The sequence below is a fragment of the Camarhynchus parvulus genome, chromosome Z, assembly GCF_901933205.1.
Source record: "Camarhynchus parvulus chromosome Z, STF_HiC, whole genome shotgun sequence".
Lineage (NCBI taxonomy): Eukaryota > Metazoa > Chordata > Aves > Passeriformes > Thraupidae > Camarhynchus > Camarhynchus parvulus.
In genome coordinates this window covers 24,404,294-24,432,117 of record NC_044601.1, presented here as the reverse complement: position 1 = coordinate 24,432,117, position 27,824 = coordinate 24,404,294, and the positions used below count along the sequence as shown (strand labels likewise).

The 27,824-nt window shown below is 39.4% G+C and overlaps 1 protein-coding gene across 2 annotated transcripts in view; it reads right to left on the bottom strand.

Annotated features, from left to right (window-relative positions):
* Positions 1 to 27,211, bottom strand: part of PCSK5 (proprotein convertase subtilisin/kexin type 5) — a 230,353-nt gene extending 203,142 nt beyond the window's left edge. For both annotated transcript variants that reach the window (XM_030968460.1, XM_030968461.1), the window contains exons 1-2: positions 26,486 to 27,211; positions 2,659 to 2,763 (exon numbers count right to left, since the gene is read on the bottom strand). In XM_030968460.1, the coding sequence (XP_030824320.1) occupies positions 2,659 to 2,763; positions 26,486 to 26,683 (303 nt within the window). In that variant the 5' untranslated portion in view covers positions 26,684 to 27,211. The remainder of the gene's footprint in view (positions 1 to 2,658; positions 2,764 to 26,485) is intronic.
* Between the last annotated feature and the right edge of the window lie 613 nt (positions 27,212 to 27,824).

Here is a 27,824-nt window from a genome sequence, read left to right as displayed (position 1 = left end):
AACCCCCACATAACTATTCACTGGCTGAGAAAGATGATGCGAATAAACCTGTTTCAAATTTTCCCCATTACAATCTATGTTAAGGAAATTACAGCCTTTCTTGTGCATCTTTTCCTAGAACTGTTTAATTTTTTTCTTCGCTAAATGACAACATATAGCACTGCTAGGTAAGGACATGGATGACAACTGACAAAACTGTGTTATACTGCATATCCTTTACCTTTTCATCTAAATACAGATGATATGAGGTTAATACAGGCTAACTCTAGGGAAAGTGTAAAAATGTGCAACCCACATGTCTTCAGTTTATCACAGAATCACAAAAGGCTGATAAATACCTCAAAGATCATCAAATCCAACCTTTGATCAATCCCCATCTTATCAACTAGGCCACAGTACTAAGTGCCACACCCAGTTATTATGTTCCCTGTTGCATCTATTCATATTGTTTATAACAGTGTCAAGAGGCTTTTCCAGAAGAAGAAAATCGAACAAAAGATTTTCAAAACAATTCATTAATTTAAATCCACAATAACAAGATTTTCTATTAGTTCTACATCTTTCATTGTGTAGTCACACAATGAAATCAAAGACTATCCATGAAAATAATTCAGAAATACCAAGTTTCATCATTTCTTCCATTATATGCAGGCTATTTACATAACAAATTGCCACTCAGTCAGAATTCCATCCTTAAAAATTTTGTAAAGGAGCAAATTAATGATCCATGTTTGAAGCAACATAGAACAGGCTAATTCCACGTACATGTAAAAGGGAGAGCTTTTTCAGCATTAAGTGAATTATCATTAAATTATTTGGAAAGTAAACAAACCTCTGTGTTTCTTTGTTCCTAAATACCCATGCTGACTAATCTGCAGCAAATATTGGCATTAGATACCATTCCACTTATAAATACAGTAGTGTGCAGTACTTTCAAATTCTCAGCAATGCAATATGCCTTATATAATATTAAACCTTTTGTTTTAAAATAACTAGCTTATATAGAATAATTAACTTGCCAGTCTGCTTTAATAATCATTAAATGTTATACACAGTGAGGACAAAGTAGTCTTTATGCTACAAATACATGTCCATTTATTGACATGTCTGCAGCCGCATAAGAGTTCCCAAACCTGGGTTCAGTGAAGCAGTCACAAAGTAATGGTAATGGTAATGGTTCCGAAATTTAGAAAGTCTATACCAAAACCAGCACAGATTGGAGACAAGACATAAACGGCATAATAAATAAATGATAATTTTGATTTTCTGCTGTGATCTGCCTTAGAGTCTCTCACTATTCTAGCCAAAGTAGTCTGGACTGCCTGCCAGAGGTGCAGATGGGGTATCTGGAAGCTGGGTGTAACATCACAGTTTACGGTGGTACATGCATGTAAACTTCTGCATTGGTGTGTTAATCGCTCCACCTCTGTGCATATGGAAAGAGCATGGACTGATGCAGATATGAACACTTACCCTTCCTTTTGCATTTTTACCTATTCTACATGCTTGTTGTTTGAGTGGTGGGTCTCAGTACTCATCGGAATGGAGATTTGGGTCCTGACCACTTTTATACTAACCCTCAGTATACACTGCTCAGCAGAGCTGCTGGTGCTCTCAAACGGTTAAGCAGTTCAGGCTTATCAACAGACGATTGAGCACAGTTTTTTTGTGTACATTCCTAGTATTGTCCCATCCTCAAGAGGAACTTCAGACCTAAACACAGTTTTCCAGATGGCAGAAGTATTCCTATATGATGCTCAATTTGTACAGTGTTCAAACTCTTTCACCAGTAACTTTTATTTCTCATAAATGATTTGTTGAGTAAAACCTGACAAACCCTTCACAGAGAACATTCATCATCCAATAATTTAAAAAAGCTTCACTCTGTTATTACCACACCAGGGGCCTGGGGGTTTGTTGGCAAGACTTCATTGCATGAACAGCATAAAAAAGCTAATGGGATCCTCACCAAACTTTTTTTCTAAAAGAAAACCAGAGGCAATACAATTCTGCAGTCAGTGAATAAGCTACTAATCACTGAAATTAAAGAATTCAAACAAAAGTGTGTTGTGGGTAGGATACATGAAGATATTATATTAAACTATAAACCAGTAATTAAATTGTGTTGACAGCTACCTATTATAGTGTATCCTACAAAAAAATGGCACCATTTTTCATACAGATCTTAAAATTAAGATCAGTTAAACTACCAAAAGGACCACAGAAAAGAGTACTGTTTTTAATCCCTTGTAGACCAAGTCCAGAAGAAGACAAGAAAGAAAGCAAGAGAAACTTTCCTCTGAACAGTGTACCATCCCACATTGCCCATTTTTATTTTTAAAACTGGTTGCTTCACAGAAGAAATCTGCAGACATAGATCTTCCGTGTGTGGTTTTGCAGAGAAGCACAGTAATTAGTGTATTATCAAAATTCAAGTACTCATCTAGGAACAATCGTGCACTTTCTGTTCCAAGAATAGCATACACTCAATAGCATGGTATCTTCTTCACTTTGTTTTAATGAGAAGTAGAACCTTAGAAAACAGATAGGGTAATTCTTGTAATGCTATATGCCATTCAGGTGAATGTCCTCTGGTATAGTATTTCATATAAAAAATGCAAAGGCTTTTTCCTCAGACACATGCATGGATTTTCTTACCTTTGGTTCCATTGAAATGAAGCTGTGGGTACCTCTACTTGAGAGAACTGACCTTTTAATTGTTTTACTATGGTAGAAGTGGTAGTAGTCCTTCAACGTTCCAATCTGTAAGAGCAGAAAAGAAAAAAAAAGGAGTGGAAGACTTAATTTAATGAAACTGGTTTCCTGTTTTTCATTTTGGAAAGTCTATAAATTATGCAATTTCCTCTGAGCTGAAATGTTACTTGAACTCACTGATCATCTTTCAAAAGAAGGACATATGATATGAAGTAGATGAAGTATCCTTGAGGCAGTAATTGCATAACCAAAGATTATAACTGAGTTGCTTAGTCTGGCTATATCTACCTTTTTAATGTTTAATTTATATGCAGTACTTCAGGTAATTCTATATCAATCTATATCCAAACTTGTCCTCAAACAGCAAGTATAAAATCATTAAATGGCATTCCATTTAGTTTTCTTGAAATGTACTGTAAAACACACTAGACTTGGTTACTTATACAATTAAACTATAAAAAGGACATTCACAGCAGGAATAGTTTTCCTGTTCTATCAAATGAGAGCAAAACGTACAAGAAAGAAAGATGGAAATGGTAACTTCATAGGATAATATGCAAATTTCAAATGATGCAATATAAATGCTTCTTACTCATCCCCTCAGTACACAATAGAAATATAAATACTGAAGTGACATGGCCTTCACAATTTGAAAAATAAATCTTCCTTTCCAGAGTCATCAATACGTCTGCTTTCATGCTTCATTTTTAACTTGAAACTTCAGTTTCACTCACCTACAAACCAATATTCAGTCTCCTTGTCTTTGGGAGAATGCCCCTCCAGCTCATTTGGAATTTTACCAACTAGCGCACTGCAAATCTTGTAAGATACTTCATAATTTAGTTTCAAGTTCCTCAATGATGAGCAAAAAAGGGACAATTGAGACTACTGTCATTTTAAGTTAAAACTCAAAGTGACCTCATGAAACAGGCTTGGCTTTCCAAATAGAGCTAAATGATAACACCAAAGAGGATGGAGCAACACTTGAAAACTTTCACCTTAAAAAAACCCTCAGATTTCTTAATTTGCATCTATAAGAATACACATGCAGGAAACTTGAGAGCTCGCAGTAAAGACTTGAAGAGAACTGGAAGTAAGTCACTCACAAATTCCAAGAATATTTACAATATTAGAAAAACAAAAATCTTGGGAAAATTTGTAAGTAGACTACAAAGACAACACTGATATTGATAGAAAAAAGCAACAATTTAAATTAATTCACTTAACAGGGAAAACTGGATCTAGGATATTAACACTAGCCTGTGTGGGTGGTCCATCAATATCTTTATTTTGGAAGAGTAACTTATGTCTAGCGTAACAAAAATACCAAAACATTCCGTTAAATCAATTTAGTTTATCATAAATTAAGTAGGAATTGGTTTGTCTAAGACTAATGAGTATATCAGTAGTAGACTAATTTTCATGCTGCCTTCTCTCTGAAAGGCAATTCCAGCTGAACTGGCACACCTCCACAACAGAGGCGAGCTCAGTTGTAGTGAACTGGGTTACATCTGGCTGGTAGCCAGTCAACAGTCCTGCTCCTCAGGGCTCAGTCCTAAGACCAGCTCTATTCAATATATTTAACAACAATCTGGACATAGGATTTAAATGCTCCATTAGCATGTTTGCTGATGATACCAAACTGGGAGCTGCTGTTGATCCTCTTGAGAGACTAAAGGCCTTGTACATGCATCTGGATAGATCACAGCTATGATTAATGGGATGAAATTTAAAGCTGAAATGCTGGATTCTGCACTGGGGATTAAGTAACACCAGGACAAGTGTAAAATGGGAGTGAAGTGGCTGGAGCACAGCCCTGCAGACAGCAACCTGTGGGTGCCGGCTCACATGAAGCTAAGTGTGAGTCAGCCATATATGTGGGCAACCATGAGGCCAAACTGCATCCTGGAGTACCTCAAATACTGCATAACCAGCCAGACAAAGGAGGTGGTTATCCCATCATACTCAGCTTTGGTAAGCCTCATTTAGAGTACTCTCTGCAGGTCTGGACCCCACAATTTAAGAAGAATGTAAAGGTCCTTGAATGTGTCCAGAGGAGGCCAACAAAGCTGGGGAATAGCCTGGAAGGCATAGCTTGTGAAGTGGGGCTGAGCCCTTTGGCTTGGAGAATAGTAGGCTGAGGTGTAACCTCATTGCTCTTTACAGCTTCCTGAGGAGGGGACAAGGAGATGAAGCGGGTGATCTCTTCCCACTAGGATTCAGGGATCTGTCAGAATGGTTCAGAATGGCATCAAAGGAGGTTCACACTGAACTTTCTTTACCAAGAGTATAGTCAAACAGGCTTTTGGGGGAGTCTGTGAATGCCTCAAGCCTCTCAGTATTTATGAGGCATTTGGACAATGCCTTTAATAATGTGCTGGAACTGTTAGTCAGCCCTGAATTTGTCAACTAGATGAGCACTGTAGATCCCTTCCAATTCTATTCTACCCTATTCTAGTCTCCTCTACTCTGTTCTACTCCATTACTTTTGACTACAGCAACTAAAGTTTATCCTGATTTTAAAAGCCTGTAGCACAGTCCAGTAGCATCATGTTACTGTTGCACTCTTTCTACATTTCTATTATTTATAACAATCACTGAAATCTGGTGCCAAGCTTAGTGCAAGTGCAAGTGACGGCATGCTTCCCTGAGACAGAGGGATGTAATCAGTTACCTTCTGGATGTTTCCTGGACTTATCATTAGTCACAAATAAGATTGAAGTGCTAGTGCTAGCTAAGATTGAAGTGATGCTAGTCTTGCTTCGTCAGTCTTCAGAGACCTGTAAAGTGCATACTCACCCCACCAGTAACCTATAAAGGTAACTGAACTTTTATAGACCTTGCTGCCTTCAGAGTGCATTAGAAACCCACTACTTTGTCTGTGTGTCTACAAAGGCACACTTTACTGAAAAGACTCAGCTCAGACAGGCAACTGGATTTTACAACTTCACAGAACTGTTTAAACAGAAAGGCCATATTACAACAAAAATAAGTATCCATCCTGTTTTGCGCTACAAAGGTCTCAGTATCATCCAGTCCTCAGTGTTTTGTCTTGCACTAGTTTAAGGTGTTTATTTATTTAGTTATTTACTAAAGATTAACTCTAGCTCACCACTCTGAGGGTATCCAAACCAGCAAATTTAGGAGATTACCTAAATTTATCTAACTGTACTCCTGGAAGTTCTACAGTTTAGCAGAACTAGCCATTCATGGAACATACTGGAGATATCTGCATGCTTCCATCCCAAGGGAGACAGCATGAGGCTTTGTAATCCTTGTTCAGATCTCCTCCCTCTGAGAACTTGGGCTGAGAAGACAGAATTAAGCCCTTGGAATTATGTATGGTAATTGCAATGCAATATCTTCCAAACACCATTTTTTTCTGATAACAATAGTGATCATTTAGAATTGTGAGATCTACAGCTTTAGTTCATAATTGACAAGGAATTAAAACAAGCCCAAATCTTTTAAGTGTAATTAAATTCATATTCACTAAGTGCCAGTGCCTTTCACAGCAAAGTAACACCAGCATTACTAAAATCTTTTTTGCCTTCTCTTACCTTAATGGGAATTTACTTAGACCTTCCAATTCCTTGGACCACTAGGAAGAAGAATTAAACCATGTAACTACAGCACAATAAAACTTCTCATTGTGTATGATCTTGTTAAATAGTTTTTTATACTTCTAACTCCCAGATCCTAGAGGCATTCTCAGAGAAAAGCAGTCTGAAGACAGAAACACCAGAGCTAACTGCTTTACTACTGCTACAGACTGCTGGCAGTTTCACTCATATATCCTTGAGAAATCCTTATACTCTCCTTTTTTTTTAAACAGAGGGCATGATTTATTTAAAAAAGAAATAGGGAAATATTGCCTGGCCAAAGGAAAAAGAATGGACAGTGGGTGTAGAGAAGTCCTAATATCTTTAGAAGTAGTCTTTGTAGATAAACATTGTCAACAGATCTATACATACATTTTAGTTGTACTGTACTATGTTTATTCAAGGACGAAATAATTCCCAGGAATTATTTCAGTTTCCAGGAACTAAAAATCCCAAATATCACTGTGGCATTCCTAAAACCAAATCATCCACCCATTTACACTAAATTTATATTTATCAGGTCTTTTTTTTCTATTTAAAGTTGAGAAAATGTGTTAATTTTAAAGATAACATGAAACAAGAACCAAACTTTCTAAGCTTGCTCTTGAAAAATATTTCTTCCATATGTTGTTTTACAGTCAAGGGGCAACAGTAATATAATTTAGAACATAATTGCTGAATGAATTAATCTTCATGTGTATTGTGTCCCCATGAAGTCTGTAAGGAAATACAAATGCTAAAGATGCCTGTTAAACATACTTTAAATATAGTTATATGGTCACCAAACTGATGTATCTGACTAAGCTCTGAAACTAAACTGACTGAAACTTCTATGCAGCTGAACAAGAGTAGGGAAGTCATTCCAGTTACTGGGCAAAAACCTAAGAGATGCTTCTTACCCAGTAAACAATTATTTTTTTTAAGAGGCAAATCTAAACATCTAGGTGCAAAGTGCTTTTCTCCCAGAGGGATGAATAGTAAACAAAATGCTACTGATTTGGTGAACTGGAGGACATACTGCAAAATTCCCTGTTTCTCCTGGACTTTAATGAATTTGCTCCTAAATGGATTTGGAAAGGAAGACAGATCAGGTATAGATATGATTCTGAACTCAGTAAGATACTAAAAGAGGCAAAGAAGCACACATCAGCTACCCCTGTGCAGAGAATATAAATCATTATAAATAGGCACAGGATCATATTTCACATGGAGATGAAGGTATGACACTTCCCATTTTTTAGAACTGCAAAAAATTTCCGAAGTTTTAAAGCCCTTGGCAGAAGAAAATATCAAAAACAGAGAGATGAAGAAATTTTATGAAGTTCACTCTTATCATCTCATTTTAAAAAAATAATTTCAACTCTACTTCAAACTTTTACACTTTTTTTGGATTGAAGCATTTTCATTTGTCTCCAAAATATAATTCCTGGTGTACTCTGTATAATGTGACAACATTTAAAACATTTTCATAGTGTCCCAGTTAAAGTGAAAAGGGGGTGGAGTTTTTAGCATTGTTTATTTGATACCACCCATATCATGCCTGGGGGGCATAGCTTCAGCCGGAAAAAGCCAGGGCCAGAAACTGGGAATTCACCACTCTTGCCTTGGTCACAAAAGCAGAATGGACTGTGCTCTTAAACCATGGTGAACTTGGTCTCTTCTGCTGCCCACCTGTATTTTTTCCCTCCTCCCACTTTCCCTCTGCAGCTCTACTATGGGAGTTGAGGTGTTGAGGTGGACAGCTCCAGGCAGCAGAGTTGGAGGCAGCAGTTCAAGCAAGTGCAGAGGACTGAGCTTAGCTAGCAGCTGCACAATTCCTTTTTCCACATGAACTACCTTCCAGGTTTTGTTTTGTCCCTGCTTTCCACTCTTTTTGGGCTGGGTGGAAGGGTGGGAGAGAACACTATACTGTGGAAGCTCTCATCACCATATTGGCTTTGTTTGGAGACCACACCTGGTGGCACCTTTGAGAAGTGTTTTTCTTTGTTTCTGGTGGTGAATGTTCTTTTTATGGGTAAGCCACCTTCTTTTTGAATACTTTTTACTATTAATACTGCTGTGGTTACTGTGATTTTAGTAAATTGTTATTTTCATCACATAATCTCTCCTTAGTGTCCCTCCATTATCAGAAGGGGTGGGCACAAGTGGGATATTTGGAGTTTAGTTCCCTGTTGGTAAAACCAGCACACAGAGAATAACAGGATGACAGAATGGCCTAGAAGACACCAAGCTGACACAGCAGACAAAAGCGACACCATTAAGAGGGACCAAGACAAGCTTGAAAAGCGAGCCCATAGGAATCTTACGAGGTCTGACAAGACCAGGTAAAAAATGCACTTAAAATGTGAATCTAAAATCTTACAAGGAGAGTTCATGGCCCTTAATTTGGACCCCTGTTTATTAATGGCTCACCATCGTTATCCATAGGTGTAAACGGGTTCAATGATACTGCAGAAAATTGCCACTCCCTTTCCTTCTTGAATCACTCCAGACAAGCAAGTCTTAAGCATCTTAAAACCAGTATTCTGCTTCAGCATTTAGGGGCAAAAAAGGTCTGCAGAAACTGTTAGCTGTTCACTGCTCCACCCAAATTAAAGCACCCATACCTAGTAAGGTCATGTTCATTCCAGACCTGGAACCTAAACTCAACTTATATTGCAAGAAACAGAACTGTGTAGTGGAGGTTTTGGGGGGACGAGGATGGGGTTTTTTCACTGTAAGATACTACAGTGGTGACCACACTTTCTCAGTCTCTAGCTGTTTTCTCCAAAACCCCACTTTTGGGTCAGCCCTGACAGATCTCCAGCACACTGAGGCTGGAGGACCAATCACCATGAGGACAGCAGCAGAGCTGCTCAGACATCTGAGGTGCAGACTGAGATGAGGGCTCTGTCTCTCCCAAACACGGTATGAAATTGAAAGGTTTTTTTAATTGGTTAACTTACAGAAATTCAACTGCCCATATTGTGGAGATATCTCTGTATGATAGAGGTAGGAACCTTGTTCTCAAGGTTCGTATCTGCTTCTACCATATTCCCTTTTCTTCAGGTTTATTTTAAATGGATATGATGTCTGCAAAATGTTGCTGCTCCTGAATAGTGAAACTCTGAACAAGTTGGGCTTGGTCTTACATACATCCCTTCTTCCTGAAGAATTTTTTTGAGTCTCTTAGATGGAAAAAAGGCTATACTGTAAGCAGGAGTTCTAGCCCAGTTTACTGAATCTTCAGTCTGGAGGACATGATAGTTCAAATGGAAAAATTAAGATTCCCTTTTGAACCATCTGCATATGAAAAATAAAGAAAACTGCAAAAGAGTGAAGTTAAAAAAAAAACCACATAGCAATTTCAGCAGAAACATCACAATACCTTAGAAGTAAATCAAACTGCCTCTCTTCAGCATGGTGGTTACACAACACTTTACTATTTAACTACTGGCATTTCTTCTCATTCACTTCGAATGGAGAGGAAAGCATATCACCTTCCTGAATTAAAATACACCATTTTAGCCTTCTTTTGTATTTTTCATTTATGTTTCAGTAATTGAATGGAGAAATGTTGTCTGGCACTTGCCTGGAGCTAGTCTGGCTTTTCAAATAGCTAATGCCAAAAATTAGTAACAGCCATTAAAATAAAGTAACTCAGCCTTATGTTCTTCAAGATATTGTCACTGCTGTTGCTTACATGCTGCTGTATTTTGTTTTAAGAATCAAGTAATACATTAATTCTTTCAATCTAAAAATAAACTCCAGCCTTTTAATTTTCATATTTGTTAGTAGGATTAAAACACATCAATTTTCTGAGTTCAGTTATAATTTTCAATATCATTCTAATTCAGTATCAAAGTTAGGATTTTTTACAGTTACGTCATTGTATTCCATATCCATCTATGCCCAAAAATTGTTACTGTAAGACTCCACAAGGCAGGTATGCTGTGTGTGTGCCTGGAAGTGCTGTCATGGTCATTTTTAAATCCTCTCTCATGGGCAGCTTCCGATTCTCTGCCGGGCGACATATGCTTCATGGGCTGTTTGGTCTTTGCTCAGGCAAAGGTTTTGTCTTTTCTTTTCGGATTCTTTTTTAATTTTGGGGAGTTTTGCGCATCTTGGAGAGGCTGCATTTGGTGGCTTTGAGCTGCCTTTGGTCAAGTTCCACAGGTGCCTGCTGGTCAAGCCAGCTCAAGTCTGTTGGCTTCCTGCTCCAGAGGGAAAGATGTGGTTGTCTGGAGGGTGCCACCTTGGAAGGGAAGGCGTGACACCACCTTCCCCTTGTCCTCCAGCCATGCGGCCACCTCCAGCTGGACACGCCTTGCGAAAGGGTATTTCCAGCACTGGGGCCTCTCTCTGTTCCCTGGGGGCCATGAGATTTAGCAGTTTGCTGTCAAAAAGTTACTTACTTTTTTTCCCCTTGCCTGTTGGCATCCTGTTACTAAACAGGTTTTTGGCATTTTTTTCACTTGTATCTACTCATATCTTGTTCCTCACTGGTGGAAAGGGATTGGTTGGAATCAAGGGGTACGTTACTCATTTCAGAGTGCCCACTGTCTCAAACCAAGATAGTTGATCTATTTCATTTGGGATTACCTCTAAAAGTAGTTTTTCTCATAATTTTACTTTTCCAGGCTTTCTACTGCATTACAGAATATAACTTAAGCACATTTATAGTCTCAATTCTAAAATATAATTTAATAAAAATGAAAATCTACATTTAAATGTGGAATTCTAAATTCCTAGTTAGATTTATTCTAAACTATTTTTTTAAATCAAAGTTCTACTTTTATATATAGAGAAATGCTGTACTAAAAATATATTACAAAATAGATTTAGCAACATAAACCGAATTATGTTTCCTCTGAGACTCCTAACTGATCCATTACTTTTAAAAGTTGAGGTGAATTGGAAAAAGCTTCCTACATTACACTTTCTGCATAAAGGTTACTTTGTACAGTTGTATTTTAAAACAAATATTGTCAAATGAAACTCCTGCTTTTTGAAATTACAGTACTTTAGTGCTCTTTTGGTAACCTTATTTAGCACATGGAATTACTTTGAAAAATAAAGAGAAAAAACCTAACAACCAAATAGCAATATAAAGTGTTTTATATAATTTTAAAAACTCAGAAAGTTTCTAACACAAACAAGTTTTAGTACAAATCAGCAGCTAAGATTAATTTAGCTATTAGAAAGAATAAATTCAAACTGTATCATAGCCTTAATTCTAATACATGCTAGATCACAGTAAGATTTATTAATTGAATCTACACTACTATAGAGGAGGAACAATCCTTCCAAACATGACTGTGGCATCTTTTTTTAGATTATGTTTGTGTAAATCCTGTTGTTATTGAAACTATGAACTCTCTGCCTTACTGAGTTCTGAAAAGTGGGAGAGGTTAACTGATTTTTAAATTAAATAAATTATGCTTTGATCACATTTAATTAAAAATGGTGCTACTTCTAAAAGTGCAGGAAAAAAAGCAATATTGAAGCCAAATCACAAAAAGAGAAATCCCAAAGACCCATCAGGTAAGTAAAGCCAAGGAAAAGCTGCCCTGAATAAAGACACTGCGAAAATGATGTTTGAGTCCTACATGGGTGAGCAGCAAAGCCTTACATGCTGCAGGTAACAGGAGCCCCTAGTAAATACATATTCTTTGCAAAAGTTATGACACAAGTAGAGCTTGAGCTTGACCCCTACCCTTCTCTGTTGTAGCTGCAGCTCTGAGAAGAACACACATCAGTCTTTATGGGAGGACAATACCTGAGCTGTGCTGTGTATTGGCACCCTTTGAACACTTCCCTACAGATGAGGGCATACAGATATGCCCTCAGTGATGTTAAGAATGAATAAAAAGAGAGAAGCGGAAGATATATTGGACACTGTGTTGATTGTTCAAGCATTAAACTGAAAAAATGTCACTATAGTATTGAAAAATTTCTTTGAAGGTCTGTAAGGGTTTCAGCCACCTCTTCTCTAGGGCTGATAAACAGGTTCTGACTATTAGAATGATGTTCAAAAATAGCTAAAAATTGATGAACACAGGTCTTTTATTATTGGACAGACAGTGGTAGAGGGGTTTTTATGAATTGTAGACTCCAACAGATATATCAGCCTAAAACATCTGGGGGCAGATGGTGAAGAAAGCCATTTCCACATTTGTCATGTGACATGTTAAAATTCAAGTACAGTAATTACAGGCATTAATAACTGCAGCTGTGAGCTTTGCCTTGTGAGCACTGCAGCGACTGGGAAGCTCACATCCCTGTCAAATAAAGTAATGCAATATTACACAGCAAACCTGTGACCATGAGCTTGCAGTTCCAGGCAACATTACATTTTTCATTAAAATGCTCAAAAGGAAATAAATTATTTCCTTCATTCTCATTCATCTTTTCTATAATTTCTTTTCAATACAAAAACCAACATAATATAAACTGGTAGTTTATGCCCCTTTTTGTGAACCCCAGTGAGTCACCACCTTGTTTCTGCAAGTAAAAAAGAGTGCAACAAAGTGTATTTATATTATGCTGAACAAACAAAAGTAACCTCTGCAGTTTTTAAAGTGACTTCAATGCAGTCATCATACATTTGAAAGTTCAAGTCATAACAAACATTTTTTTTTATCTGCAAAGAAGCTGTTAGGCACTATGGTCATGCTTGTTTCAGTACCACAGTCATCATTTTGATGAAGCCATGAAAAGGAAACAAATACCTTTAACCTTTAATTTTGAGGAGTCAACTAAACTGCCACTGCCTTCTGAAATCCTTTTTTCCCTTTCCTAACTCAATAATCTGTAATTTAAAATGTCTAAATTATATACTGCATTAACTGAAGTGAGCTTTGCCTCTATTTTATTGACTTCCAAACCTATTTTATATTGCATCACAAAACAAATGTAAAGTGAGGATGCATACTCATGCAGTGACATGAATATTTGCTGAAGTAACAAATAGGACTGCCATATACCATACATTACTAGCTATGTGTTTGTTTCTTCACCTGTGCTGTTATACATGTAATTATAATAAAGCATAAGAATGAGGTTTGACAAAGTTCTGACCAGGCTACTTCATTCATGCGAACAGCATAAAGGTCAGTTAACAGGTTTTGTTTTTTCACCTACTGCAAGAAAATTGTCACAACAAACAATGTGCATATTCATTTCCTTTTAAATCTTGATCCTGAAATATTTCATAGGCATCATCCCTGTCCTGAAACTTGTAAACATCTACCCAGTCCCATGGGATCAAGTACCTTCTCACTTACAAAACTGCAAGTCAGAAACAACTGTTGAAACTAATGAATTTCAGAGGTATAAATCAAGAGCAGTCTAACCTAATGGAGTTACTTGCATGAGTAAAAGATTTAAGAACCAGGTAGTTCTTCTACAACAGTAGAAATACTGTTATATCTGCATCCAGTTATTTAAACATCAATATAAAACTCCTAAGCACATTAATAGCAAGGGAATTTATACTGTTCAAAATGACTAATGTGGTGACTTACACTAGTCATACTGTTTACAGCGAACATTTATATTGCCAGCAATAAACCTTTTCATGCTGTACTTTGTCTTACAAACCTGAATTCAGCTCTTACTGGTCATAGGAAGTACAATGTTTTCATTGAACTGACTTTCTCATGAGACTTGATTTAAGCAATTTCCTCTTCTATTACCGATATAATTTACCAAAGAGTAATAAAGAAGTGACTCGTGGGAATATCTAAGACTGATTTAAGTTCATCTATGTGGGGTGTGTAGGCAGTAAATCCAACTCTCTTATACAGTTAACCTAGATCACACTTCCTCAACTTTGTACTCCAGCAAAATCTGGTATCTTCCACTCTGTACAACATGTTTAACCAAATACAGAGAAGCACGCAACTGGTCCAGAATGCCAGGTTACTGACATATTCATCTATTTTACTTGGTTATTGCTTATACTTGAAAAAGATTATACTTTTTTTGGTGTAAAAGTTAGGTTTGTCAGTATTCTTTATTTATGTCTCCATATGTAAGGCCGTTGACTGTGATAAGACAACTAGAGGAACACCTGTTCATGTAACAGTTTAATAGTAAGCAAACAAAAGATTCTCTTTGACAGCATCTACAGATACACCAAAACAAAAAGCAAGTAATGAGTAAATGAGACCAAAAAATATTTGCATCGTGTAGCATTCAAATATAGCAAGAAATAAAACAGCTACACAATCATAAGTAACATTTAGTAAGGATTTAAGAAGTATTACAGCATACCAAGGAACTCTATTCTAGCATAGCATATGTCTCGCACAGATTTGCAATATTCCATGTAAAGTTGCTATTTGCAATCACAATAATAAAACAAACAGACAAAAAAAGTGACACCAAAATGATATTAATTCAGATATACATGTCTCTCCTGCTGTACCATTTTTCAAAATGCTAGAAGATTCAATTCAGCTTTCACTGGATTCATTGGAATATTTTGTTGTATTTAATGGTAACTACACTTAATCCTTTTTTAACCTAGACTCCAGCAAGGTTCATATTTTTGTTTAAGTGTAGTTAATCTCATTAAGCTAAGAACTAACTTAAGCTTCCAAATTACTTTACCCTACAGAGACAAGCCAAAGAGATCTGATACTCAATTCATTACAAAACATCTAAATTTACTAAAACTAATGATCAACAAGTTACAGCTCTCAGATCCTATCTATTCCACACATATAAAGAACATTCCTTGGTGATCTTCTCATTTGGAAAGCTGAATCTTACAACCTCAGGGTTGAGAGAATGCCTGAAAGTGTTTTTTCTTGGAGAAAGGATAAAAGTTTCTACTCTACATTTATTTAATACATTGATACCAAAACACTGAAATAGGAAAAAGATTGTCAGCTAAAATGACATCAATGCATTGGATAAAATGATGTATTTTTCTTTATAAATGGATTTTCATTTCTATTTTGAAACATTGTGTCAGAGTCGTACAAGACAAGAAACATCCGAATAACTATAAAAATTTCAACCACCACTAGAACTGCTCTCTGTGCAGTTATGTTTGTCAGATTAATATTTCTATTTGCCACACAAGAAATGGAAATTGCTCAAATTTCACACAATTGGAACAGCATTTATATACAAGAAAGCTTCCAAAAGTGCAGTCTGTTGCAATGGTAGAACCATTTATTGATGCCAACAGAGTCCAGGACCCTTTTGGGTCACAGAATAGTTAACTCTAGTAGAAAACAAAGCCCTGCAACTCTGTTAATTCCAGATGATGGTTTTGTGATTTGTCAGTTGGCAACCGTCATCATGCACTGATCTAAAACTGACTGTGGGTAGGGGTGTGTTGTTCACTGACAATGGAAATCTAAACTACTCCAAGCTGAAGAAAACATTCAGCCTGATCAGACAGGCAGAAAGGAGTAATGAGAGGATGTGGTGATGGGCACATGTCAGAAGTGTCAAAGTAATTCCAGATATTGTCATGCATGTATCCTCCAGGAGCTAACTTTTATTTCAATTAGGTATGGCTAAAATCCTATTGATATTGCGCTTTCAATTCATGGAAAGCAAATTATTTTGTTTACAAAGGAGCAAGGAAGAAAACTGTACAGAATATCACAATTAATACTGCCAGCCTAGCTAGGGCTGGAGCTCATGTTGTGTGGTGGTGACAGGACACATCTAGTCTGTCAGCCTTACTGATATAACTTGGGTACACGCAGAAACATTTTCAATGTTCTTACCAAGAGACTACTGAGACTTTATTAAACTGCTACCTCATGAATACTTCTTGGAGTATAATACTTTAAAAACAAAAGAAGTTAATCTGCTTTTACATACATCTACTCTGTATGTATCTGCATTAGTTTCACTCTACACCCCATTGGTAAAACTGCCAGTTGTGCAAGATGGGGCTTAGTTGCTCATGAGAAAACAGCTTATGCTGCAGCCCAATCCTGCAGGGAAGGGGTCTACTAATTTCCAAGAGGGGTAGGGGCACTTCCCCAGCTTAAAGCTGCTAATTTATGCTTGGCTCATTGGAGCGCAGCATATCCACAAAAGCATCTGATTTTTTTCAAAGTTTAGTGTTTGATTGATTTGTTTGCCTCCGTTCAGCTCAGCTCAGTTACTCAAGATACAATAGTTGACATTCTGCAGTTCACAATGTTGAAAGATTATGGATGGAATAACTGAATAAAAACATTCAGTAAATTAAAGTAATTGAAAATCTCATTTTAAAAACAGTTTTCACTTTTCAGAACAGCTGTGTAACAAATGTGATGTCAACTTTTAAAAGGAGATGTGAGATGAGACTACAAGTCACTACCAGAAAAATTAATAGAAACTAAGAAATAAGATAATTAAGGGACACTTGGGTAGAAAGTCACTGCTTTGGAAGTAGTTAAACAGAAGAAAATTCTGCCTTACAAATTTGCTGTTCTTAAAAGAGGCCAAGCATATAGATAGAGATGGGTAAATAGATACACTCTAGTTGAACTTCCAAAAGGCTTTTGACAATATCTTTCACCCACAGGTTTTAAGAATTTAAGAACCCATTGCAAAAGGTCTTAGCAGAAATAAGCAATCAAAACAAAAACAAAAAACCCCAAACAAACAAACAAGAAAAAACCTGAAAGCAAAGCTTAGGAGAAATTAGTTACTTTTTATTAGATAGCAATTAGCTTCTTGCAATGAGTGGAGTTCTCTTGTATTCCATTGCAGAATCTCTTCTGGAAGCTACACTATTTCATTACAAAAAATATGCACGGGAAAAAGAGTGAGCAATGAGGTGTAGAAATCAGCCATGACAGATGTAAAAACTGCAACAGCTGACTGTGCATGAACTGCAGAAGGACCCTGCAAAACTGAGTTACAACAATATCAAATGAAATCCAGTATAGACAAAAGTAGATTAACTTATGTACAAACCGAATGTCACATTAAAAAGAACTGTTCAGAGCTGCCCAGTACCGTACTATTAAAGAGTGACAATCTCAAGGTTATGGCAGACTAATCCACAGGAACTCAGCTCAGTAGAAGTCCCCACAGTAAATTACATACTAGACATTAGTTATCATATGAAGGATAAAGCAGAATACATGGCATTATGAGAATAATGAGAGGTTTTCTCAAACTAAATACTGTGTAGCTCTAGTTCCCTTTATTCAGAGGGAGACCTGAAAAAGTTTCCAAGTAGAAAAAGAAGAAAGGACAAAGATATGGTACAACAGAAGTTTTATGACTAATAACAAAGTAAACTAAGACCTTTCAGGCTAGATACAACATAATTTAGGGGAAAATATTCAAAGTCTAAAAAACCAAGTATGGTGTAAGAGTGGACAAAAGTCATCTTTCACCACCTCTTTCAGAAGCCATCTAACAAAGCTAGTAAGTAACAAGCAAAAGAGTAGTGTTAGCAAAGAGTAGTGGTGTTAGCAAAGAGTTTGTTACAAGAGTAGCAACCTTTGAAAATCCTTACCACAGAATATTGTGGATGCTTAAAGTTTCATTTTATTTCGAAGACCGAACAAGAATCAGGACAAAGCAAACATTGCAGATTTCCAAGCATGCAGAAACAATATCCAGCTCAGGCAGACTCCTTATCTGAAAACAGCTGAAGGCAGTGTTAGGGAGAAGCACTGGATGCTTGTTTTGTTCTTCGTCGCACAGGACAGTAACTTAAAACCACTGCCCATGCCTACGGTAGCAGCATCTAGACAGATCTTCTATCGGCCTTCCATTCTTTTGGGTCTATTTCAATAAGGGTGCTCAGGAGAACAAAAATTTTATAGGATCTACTTCTCTATGTCCTAGATGTCATACTACTGGCTTTAAAGGTGCAATACAGCATGCATTTTCTTTCCTGTCTGTTTTTAAGACATGTGTTTGTTCCACAAAGAAAGGCTCCATAAAAGAAAAGGGAATATTCTCTAGGTTTATCCAGAGGGGAAACTACTGACAGACAACAGAGAGAATGGAAATTTTCAGTTCCCTTGAAATTGCAAAATATAGCTTAAAGACTAGCTAGCAAATTAGATAAAAGAATGTAAAAGTAGGCATACAGGATGCTAAACATAGCTTGAACCGGTGGATAGAAAGATAATAAGGAACCTAATTTTTGTGACCAAGTTACAAGAAACAACTGCACATGCCCTCAGAGAATTTCCAGGCAAGGTTTACAATATTGGGGGCACTCGGTGAATACAACCACCAGAGACCCCTTTATTTAACACTTGAGGACCATCAAACGACTCCTAGTAAGGGGTGGAGGCCTGTAAATTGGTTCTAGAAGTGAAGCATATGTATTAGCTAGGAAGTACATTCTAATGAATATGTATGATCATGATGGAATAAAGACCTTGTTGTCACGTTTCACAACAGACACTGGATTGGAGGAAAATGCCTCTGAAGGTGTCCAGCACTGTAATAAAGAATGCCTGCATTCTAACACTTCAAACTGTGTTAGAAAGTTTACTTTCAGTATCACTACATGCAACCACTGTTTAAACTATACATTTCTAAAAGGACAACATTATCTAATTCTAATTGACTTTCAGGCACACAGCACTATTCTGCAACACTACACTGCCTTCTAAGCACACTTACAAACAACCCATTGGTTTTGTTCTAGTTTGAATAAAATATATAGCACACATTTTAGCTGTAACTTGCAGCATCTTTTAACTCCAATCTGACCCCAGAACACAAACCTAAGTGATGCCTGTTCCCTGCTGGCACAGAAACATCCTAAAAAGGAAAAAAAAAAAAAAAAAAAAAAAAAAGTAACTTGAGCAAAGATGGGCTTGATGGCTATCCCTTATTAAAAAGTATGCCATCCCCCTTGGGATCAGGTTTCTTTTTGGAAGAGTCTGTGCATACAATTTTTTTCTTCTTTTATTTGTTTAGAACTGTATATTCTCTCTTGCCTGATTAACATGCTTTTTACAATCTCACCTCCATTGTGCAACATCTTGTAATCCACAGGAATGTCCACAACAATCTGTTCTGGCAGGACTTCATTCTGTAATTCTCATACTCTGCTGGACTTGCCAATGTTTCATTCCAAACAGTTTTTCATTCTGGAAATATCAATCAAATTGAGCCCAGTATGTTGCCAAATAAACACTTACTGTCTTAAGGTATGTATCATTGGCAAGCAGGATTCTGTTTGATCATACCTTTTCCTGTGTTTGGCAGGTGACAGAAAGCACCACATGATATGGTTGACATGTATTTCCCCTCTTGCTGATTTTACAATTGATTATTTGGAGGAGAAGAAAAAGGTATACTGGTCAATCACAGACCACAGAACACAGCTCTAAAACAAGAAAATAGGACACTGGAAATGTCTTACCTGACAACAAGCATTATTTATGGCAAGAGAGTACAAAGGAATGGGGAGGTTGTATACAAGCAAGACATAATTTCTGGTCAAGGCAAACACATGTCAATCAAAACACAGTAACTATGATGACTGTAGGAGTGGGAAGTCTATCTTCTATCTCCTAATAGGAAACCAGAAGCTACAGAAGCAAAATAAAAGCTGGCCCTGAAAATGTCACAGAGAGACAGATGAACCATTTAAGCACAAGAGCAGATACATAACACTGGCTGTGACTAAATTTAGTCCATAAGTTGAGGGAAAAAGAAATCACTTTTAGAACTGTGGTTAAAAATCCATTTATGAACACCTTAAGGTACATATCACTCATGATTCTGTCCAATCCAATACTCTTCAGATTTTTCTATTTATTATATTATTTATGATTATTTTGAGTAGATACTTTGCAAAATAAAAACTATTTCTATCTTCAAGTAGTACTCGAGTAATAGTACCAAATTCCTGAAGTAGGGCACAGAATGAAACTATGGAACAGTAGGTAAAAACTTCATAAGATTTATCTATTTATTACAGCAGGGCAGCAAACAATTACCAGCCAGAATTCATCTTGACATTGTTTTGGTCAATATTTCAACTAGTGACCTGAATACTGGCACAGAAAAGACACCTACTAAGATACATAAAGACTAAGAGATTATATGCCAGTATGTTGAGGGGCAGGAACAGAATTCAAAACAAACTGGCACATAACACATGGTCTGGAAATGCAGGACAACATTTAGCAAAAGCATAAGCAAAGTACTACACCTAATAAATAGCAACCTGCTGAATAAATTCAGACTGGAGAACAACAGACTAGGAATTTGGCAGAATCAACCTGCGAACCATAGCAGATCACAGGCTGAACTCTGTCAAGAATGTCATATGGCTACAGGATAGACAAATGCCATAATGGGTTACATAAATAGGAGTGCTTTCCTGAGGACAGCTGAAGGAATCCTTATGCTGTACTCAGCTGTAATGCTCTAGCAGCTCCTCGCTCAATATGAGGATCATCTTAGAAAGACTAGAGTCAAACAGCATGACTGGTCAGTGAAAGCCTCACTGACATAAAACAAAGGAAAGGACTGAACTTGGATGGAAAACATAAAAGTCTGGAAGAGGGAAATGCTACAACTTTTCTAATGTTGCTACTCTTTACATTCATAGAGAAACAAGAAACACCAGCTTTGAATTGCAGAAAGTTTAATACAGTTTTGACTTCACCAGGGCACAGAGTATAAGAGACCAGTAAAACCACTAGCTTCATTGACACTGTGGAACTTCCTTACTGAAGACCTTCAAAAACTGGTTACATATCTGCCAGGAAACATGTGGGCATAGCTGGTTTTCCTTAAAGGCACTACAGTGGACAAACCAATCTGCAGTGATTTCCCTCTCGCCCTTCACTTCTACAGCTTTAGCCATTGTCAGTCAGAGGTTGTCATACCAGACATGACTGCTGTCATACCAGAGGTATCATCCACCATGGATTTACATCAATACGTTTTACAGATTTCTTCCAGTTCCATTTAACCCAGTCTGGTCCACTCCTGCACTTTTATTGAGAGAAGCAGTTTGCACAAACATCGTCATTTTTAAATTAGGTTTGCAACTACTTGTTACTCTTAGAAAGATAATTTAGTTTGTGCTTGCCTAAGGGCTTTAAATAAAAAAATCATCACACAATTTGTAGTTTGACCACTATACTGTTACACAAGATTATCATCTTCCCTCATTTTATAACAACACACAAATGCTACTAGATTGCCTGCATGATCAGAAAGCATTCCTTTTCTTCACCCAGCTCCTAATGAAAAGCTCACATTTACTAGAACTACGATCTGCTCTCTCTCCCTCTCCCTCCCATTTTTAACTACAGAGATGAGAAAACTGCAGAGATGAAAAAATATGAAGAAATAGCCATGGTATACCCTTTGTAGACTCCAATATGTTAAGGTATACCGATTCTGGGGCATTATGAGCATTTGCAAAAAATTTTTTTCAGAACTTACATTTTCCAAATATTTGTCTCCCAGTGATTATTCTGTACCACCCCTTAATGCACTTTTTTCTTCCCATGCATAAAAGAAAATTCTGTTTTCCTTGGTGTATTTGTGTAATCCCACTTTACATACCTGCATATGCATACAAATTAGAGTACACCTAGCTTCAATTCTTTTAATACCATTGTCCTGATACTTGTATCCTTAGTACTCAGGACTTCATTAAACTTATTACAGGCATTAAGTTTTAGTAAGGCATACTCTGTTGCAATACTGTGAGCACACAGGCTCTTAAAAGGTATGATTCTTCTATTATCTATCTATATTATGGGGTACTTGAACTTTACACAAAGGCCTATCATCTTGCTCTTTTGAGACATCCTTGTAAAGTGGTGGAGAGTTTTGGCAGCAAACTCCTTCCTTTGCTGAAGACAATCACCTTAGTTTAGACTTTTTATCTCAAATTAAGTTCCTTTTTTCCTTAACTGCTTCCTTGTCTTGCAATTTGAACTACTTAGTTTGCAGAATTTACTTGTGCCTTCCACCAGGAATAGATTTGGAAAATGAAAAACAGCCATTCCTCCCTTTCTTTCTATCAATTGACCTTGTTACACATCTTCTCTGTGACATCAAAAGAATGTCAGGTTTGAAATAAACTGTTGAAATTAACAGGTTTGAAATACTATTTACTAAACTTTTGAGTGATCTGCTGGCTTCAAACAATACTCCCAGTTAAAACAAACAAACAAACCAACCCACCACAAAACACTTACTGGCAAGCGATATCAGCATTTACATTATTTAGAAAGCCAGATCTGTTTATCTTACTGTGACTCCTGAGACACAGCTCAAGCTGAGCACACTTACGTGCCTTTTGGCTAATAGTGTCTATTCTTTGCTTGAAGAAAATTGTGGGGATCTGGTGGACAGTCACTTGCAAAGGGTAGGAAATTCTGGAAGAGAGCAGAAAGGTAAAATTCCTGGAAGAATACTATCAGGAGAAGAAAGATGTGTTGTGGGAAAGTGCTCACCCATCCTCAGCTCATGCCTAGAATTAAGAAAGAAGAAAGGAAGAACAGGATCTGAAGTTTACTATTGCAGCATTTCTCTCCCTTGTTGCAACCACAGGTATCTTTATCTCTTCCATTCTTCCATCACTTTTGGGGTACCAACTATTTGTTTTTCCTGTGCTCCTCAACCTTAAAGGAAAATCCACTGCCTGAACAAGAAACTCCTGGCACCTGATGACAGCAAATAGTCACAATATTTAAACCAACTGTACAAAATGCTACACAGACGATATGCTTAACCCTTGACAGCTGCCAACAGTGAAAGAAATGTTCCTGAATGTCAGTAACAGATACTTTGCCCTAAGGTAAGGTCTGCTTTGCATAGCCACCACGAAATAGAAAACAAGCCAGCAAAGAGGTGTGCTGGGGGATGCACTATAGCCCAAATTGCTCCATCCAGTGTGGAACTTAGAACAACTCCCTGGCTGCTTTATGTTAGGCTATCTTATCACAGTCCCAGAGGGCTTGCAAGTCCAGACCACTGTCTTAGAAGACCTGTGCAAAAAGAACAATGCAACACTTTTTCATGCTAGAGAAACTACTAATTGCACTTCAAGGGTAAGTCAGAAAAACCTACATTGGAAAAGGGGGAAAGAAGTCAACTCTATGCATTTAAGTCCTGATATTACATGTTTGTATAATTTTAAAGTCCAGTGAAACACAGAAGACATATCTCTTATTGGTAATACAGGAAATACGAGATAAACAAGAAGTGTGTCAGAGCAAATTGTAGGAAACAGGAGACAGAACATGTAGCCTGGAAAAACATAGAGAGGATTCTTTCTCTGTTGTGCTGTGTTCCCTAAAAATTAATGGAAATTCCTCTATTCAATGAATAGAGAAGATAAAGCTTTGAGTTTTCATAGAAAGACATGAAGACTACAGAAGTCTGAGAGCAACAAAAGTTTACCAGAAACTGTGAGAGAAAGAGTTCTCAATTGCTCACCAGCAGGTCATCTCAAGGCCTCTTTTAATAGCCCCTTCTGCCATCTATTTCTGATTGACTTGCCCAGTCATTTAGCAAGCCGTTGCAGGTTTGCTATGGCAATGAAAATTACTGAAGAGGTATTTCAAGACTCAACTGGTCATTCTCCAAATCACACAAGCATCAGAAACAGTAAGTTAAATTCCTCCCATCACCCGGAATGCACTAAATAACAAAAACTGGGAGAAGGGATGTTAGCCAGTATTTACAATTCAGAGCCTTCCTGGGTCTACCATCTTGTCTCCACTGATCAACTTTATGCACCTTTCAATGCCATTTCTCCACAAACACAAAAATTAACAGAATAGTCAGTGGAAACAAGCCCTTCAGAACCCCCCTTTCCCACTGTTTCTGGCAGCTCTAACCATGCAATTTACTGTCGTCAGAATGCTCCTGGTTTGCAACTTTCATTTTTATACAGTTTCACTACTTCTTATCTTGAATATTTTAAATAGGTTATTTTTCTGGATAATTTGTAAGTTGGTCCTTTGGACCAGCTGCAGTGGAATTTCAATTTAGCTTTTTGCACTTTCTTTCTAAAGATGAGCTCACAAATTTAACATAACCAAAACATTATGGCTATTGTGTGATGCTATGAGAAAATTATGCTTACTGGTGTCTCTTGTTTTCAGAGCATATTCAGCTAAGAAAATATCTTTCAACATCTCACACAAAATAAATTTTTTAATTGCTTGCAATTGTCACTCAGTAATAACCAGAAGATTATGCCCCATTCTTATCTTCTTTTTGCACTTCCTGCTTTGTGTGAAATATTTTCCTGCTTTTCCAGATCTATGAAAAAAGCTCGCTATGGGCAAGTCCACCTCATCTGTCCAAACTGTTCCTGATTCCCATTCTCCAAAAGTTAATATCTTACTCCATTTACCCGTCTTTACCTAGACACACAGTCTAATCTTTTTTCATCCATATACCTAATAAAGTATTTTACAGCTTTCAATTATTTATAGTCTCTATTTTCTCTCATTCTCATCTGTATACCTAATCCATAGTTGTATATTTCATAGCTGTATATAGACATTTCCACTGACACATAAGAAACAACAGAGGCTTACTACATTCTTTCCTTAATTCAAGATGGGGCTTACATATGCAAAATACAAAAAGGCAGGCTCTGAGCCGACCAGCCAGCCTGACAAAAGAAAAAATGGTGCAAGGCGCATCCTGCAGCTGACGGTTGCTAATTTTGGCACTATAAGGGCCCAGATAGGAATACAAACATCTTAAGCATAAAACGTGTCAGACTAAAAAGAAAGTTGATGCAAAAAAATTTGATTCCTACTTTTGAAACTTAGTTTCAAAGTAGCACTTCAATTTTGACATGCAATCTTCCTCCCAAATTTTAGTGCTTCCAGCTGGAAGTAGTACTGCCTGCCTGCTTAAGTGCTCCACGAGAGAAGTTGATACTCAGTTTTTCTAAGCAATTGCATCCTTACACATCATGTTTCGTGCTACCCCAGTGACATTTTCCAGCTTTTCTCATGTAAATTATTTATCTTCATTGACCACACAGCTGTCTTATTCAGGCTTGCAAAGAGTGGGAACATTGAGATGTACTTTAAACTTTTGATTCAATGATGTAAGTGGGAACCCTTTTTAAAACACAATAATAATCAGGTCTTACTTTGATTTGGTTGATATGAAACGCCTGGAGTGTAAACACAGCTGCGTTTTTGTAAATCTCATGTACAAAAGGAAGCCTTCTGTACCTGTAAATGTTCATTTCTAACCTTTCAATTCATGTAGAATAAACTACTGCCTACAAAGAATGTACTTGGATGTTTGCACCCAAGCATGCAACAGGACTGTTTATTTTGTAGGCACCGGCCCTGTAAACCCGACATATGCAACTTGGATTTTGAGAACAACTACGAGGAATGCCTAGAACGCTGAGCATAACTCCTTAAGAAGCAGTAATGTTAGGACATTTCAAAGATAACTGTGACCAATTGTAGAAGAGGGGCATTTTCAGTGTGATGGGATCCACTGAGAACCAGGTGTTTGCTAACTTGCAGTTTCTGAACCTGACTGTATCCAAGAATTTTCTGACGTGGTGATATCTGGACCGAGCCAAGCCCAGGTGTGGTCTCGGCCCCACCAGGGCGCTCTCCTTCCCCACGAAACGCCGCGGGCAGCCGCCCGCCTGGCGGCCGCTCCGGGACACCCTGCCACCGCCTCCGTCCGCACGCCCGCCAGCGCGGGGGTCGGGACACCCTCCGCGCCCAGCCGGCGGCCGCGGCTGCCACGTCCTGGCTGCCGGCGAGACCGGCGCTCGCAGCAGGACGAGCTCGTCTCGTACCAGCGCTTTTCAACTCGGAAAGGAGACACCGGAGGCTGTCCGCCGCGGAGCGCAAAGTTCAGCCGCAGCGAGGCGGCGCGCAGAGCCGCGGCGGGACGCCCCCGGCGATGCCCTCCCCCTCCCGCCCCGCGGGCGGCTCCCTGGCCCGCGCCCCGTTTCACACCTGGCTTCGAAGGGGAAGGCCACGACCCCAAGCTTTCCGGCATACCTGTCCCCGCGCATCACCTCCCGGGGCCCGCGGCGGGAAGCCGGCGCGGCTCCGCTGACCGCCCCGCGGCGGCAGCGGGGCCTGCGGCGGGGCCGTGCTCGGGCAGCGGCCGCGGGGCCGCCCGTCCCTTGCCCTCGTCGTTGTCCCTGCCCCGGCGGCGCAGGGCGGCCGCAGCGGCGGTGCCCGCTAGGAAGTAGTTGTGACTAGCGTTACCTGTCCTATATTGACGTATCCGTATTTGCTCGCTATCCTGTTGGCCTCCGGGAGCCCCCCGGTTATCCGCACAGCCCAGTGGTTGGTGTAGAGGCGCGTCCTGCAGGCGGGCAGCAGGAACCCCAGCACCAGGGTGAGACGGCAGAGAAGGTCCCCGCCGCCTCCGCCTCCCCAGCAACAGCGGCGCTTCCAGCCCATCTTCTCCTCTGCACGCAACCCCCACAAAACTTCTCTTTCCTTCTTCCGAGGCCCTTGTCCTCCCCTCCGGGCCGCTCCGGCAGTATGTCCTCCGAAGTTAGCCCGAGGAAGAAACTAGGAAGAGCTTGGAGTAGTGCATTGAACCACTCGGGGGTTAAATGATGAGGGGCTGGGAATAGTGGTTCTGATCAGTGATTGCTGCTGTGCCCTCTTCCCGCCGCTCTCCCGGGATTAAGTAACTTGCTTGTGAGAGCTTCTCTCACTGTTCCTGAGCGCCAGCTTCCCCCTCTATCCCTAGCTACATGGGAAGTCGTCTCTCCGCGGGGAGGAGGGGTCCTTATCCCTCTCTCTACGTTTCCCTCCTCTCTGACTTCCTTCCCCCTGCCAGCGGTCTTCTGTCTCCTCTCCCGCGTCTGGCTTTTCTTCGCCTCTACTCGCTCCCTCTCTCCGGAATCCGGGAGCAGCGCGGCTGCGGCGGCAGGCGATGTGTGAGTGTTGGCAGCTCAGAGCCTCAGTGCACTCCGACTCGGCCACCTCCCTCTCCCCTCCCTCCTCCTTCTCCTCCGCCTCCTCTCCCCGCCCTCGCTCCCGCAGCGCCGAAGGCCAGGAGAAATGGCAGCCGAGGCGGCGCCGGGTTGCCTCGCTCTCCGCGCTCCTGGGCCCCGGGCTACCGCTGGTCTCGTCAGCCGCCGCCCCCGAGCGCTGTCTCTGCCCCTCAGCCGCGCCCGGAGGCCGCCTCCCCGCCGGCGGGGCTGCAGCGGGCGCGGCGAGGTGCGAGGCCTGCGGCAAGGCCTCGTGTTCGGCACCGGCGGCGGCCTCCCGGCAGTGCGCCCGCGGAGCGCCCCGGGCGAGGAGGGGCCGAGGGAGAGCCCCAGCTGCTCCGGTAGGCCGGGTCTGCCCTGGCCTGCCTTCCCCGGAGAAGCTGCTCGGCTACCAGGCAGGACAGGAACAGCCCCACAGCTGCCTCTCCGGCAGCCACCGTGTGCCCGTTTGCTGACTGCACTTCACATACATCGTCCTTTAATGCAACCCTTCTGTCCGTGGTCACCACCTTCAAAAACGAAAAGTGTGTGGCTGCCGCTTTGGCAGCGGATTGGTGTTCCAGACCAAGTCTGAGAAGATAGAGCTCTCACTGCTCCCT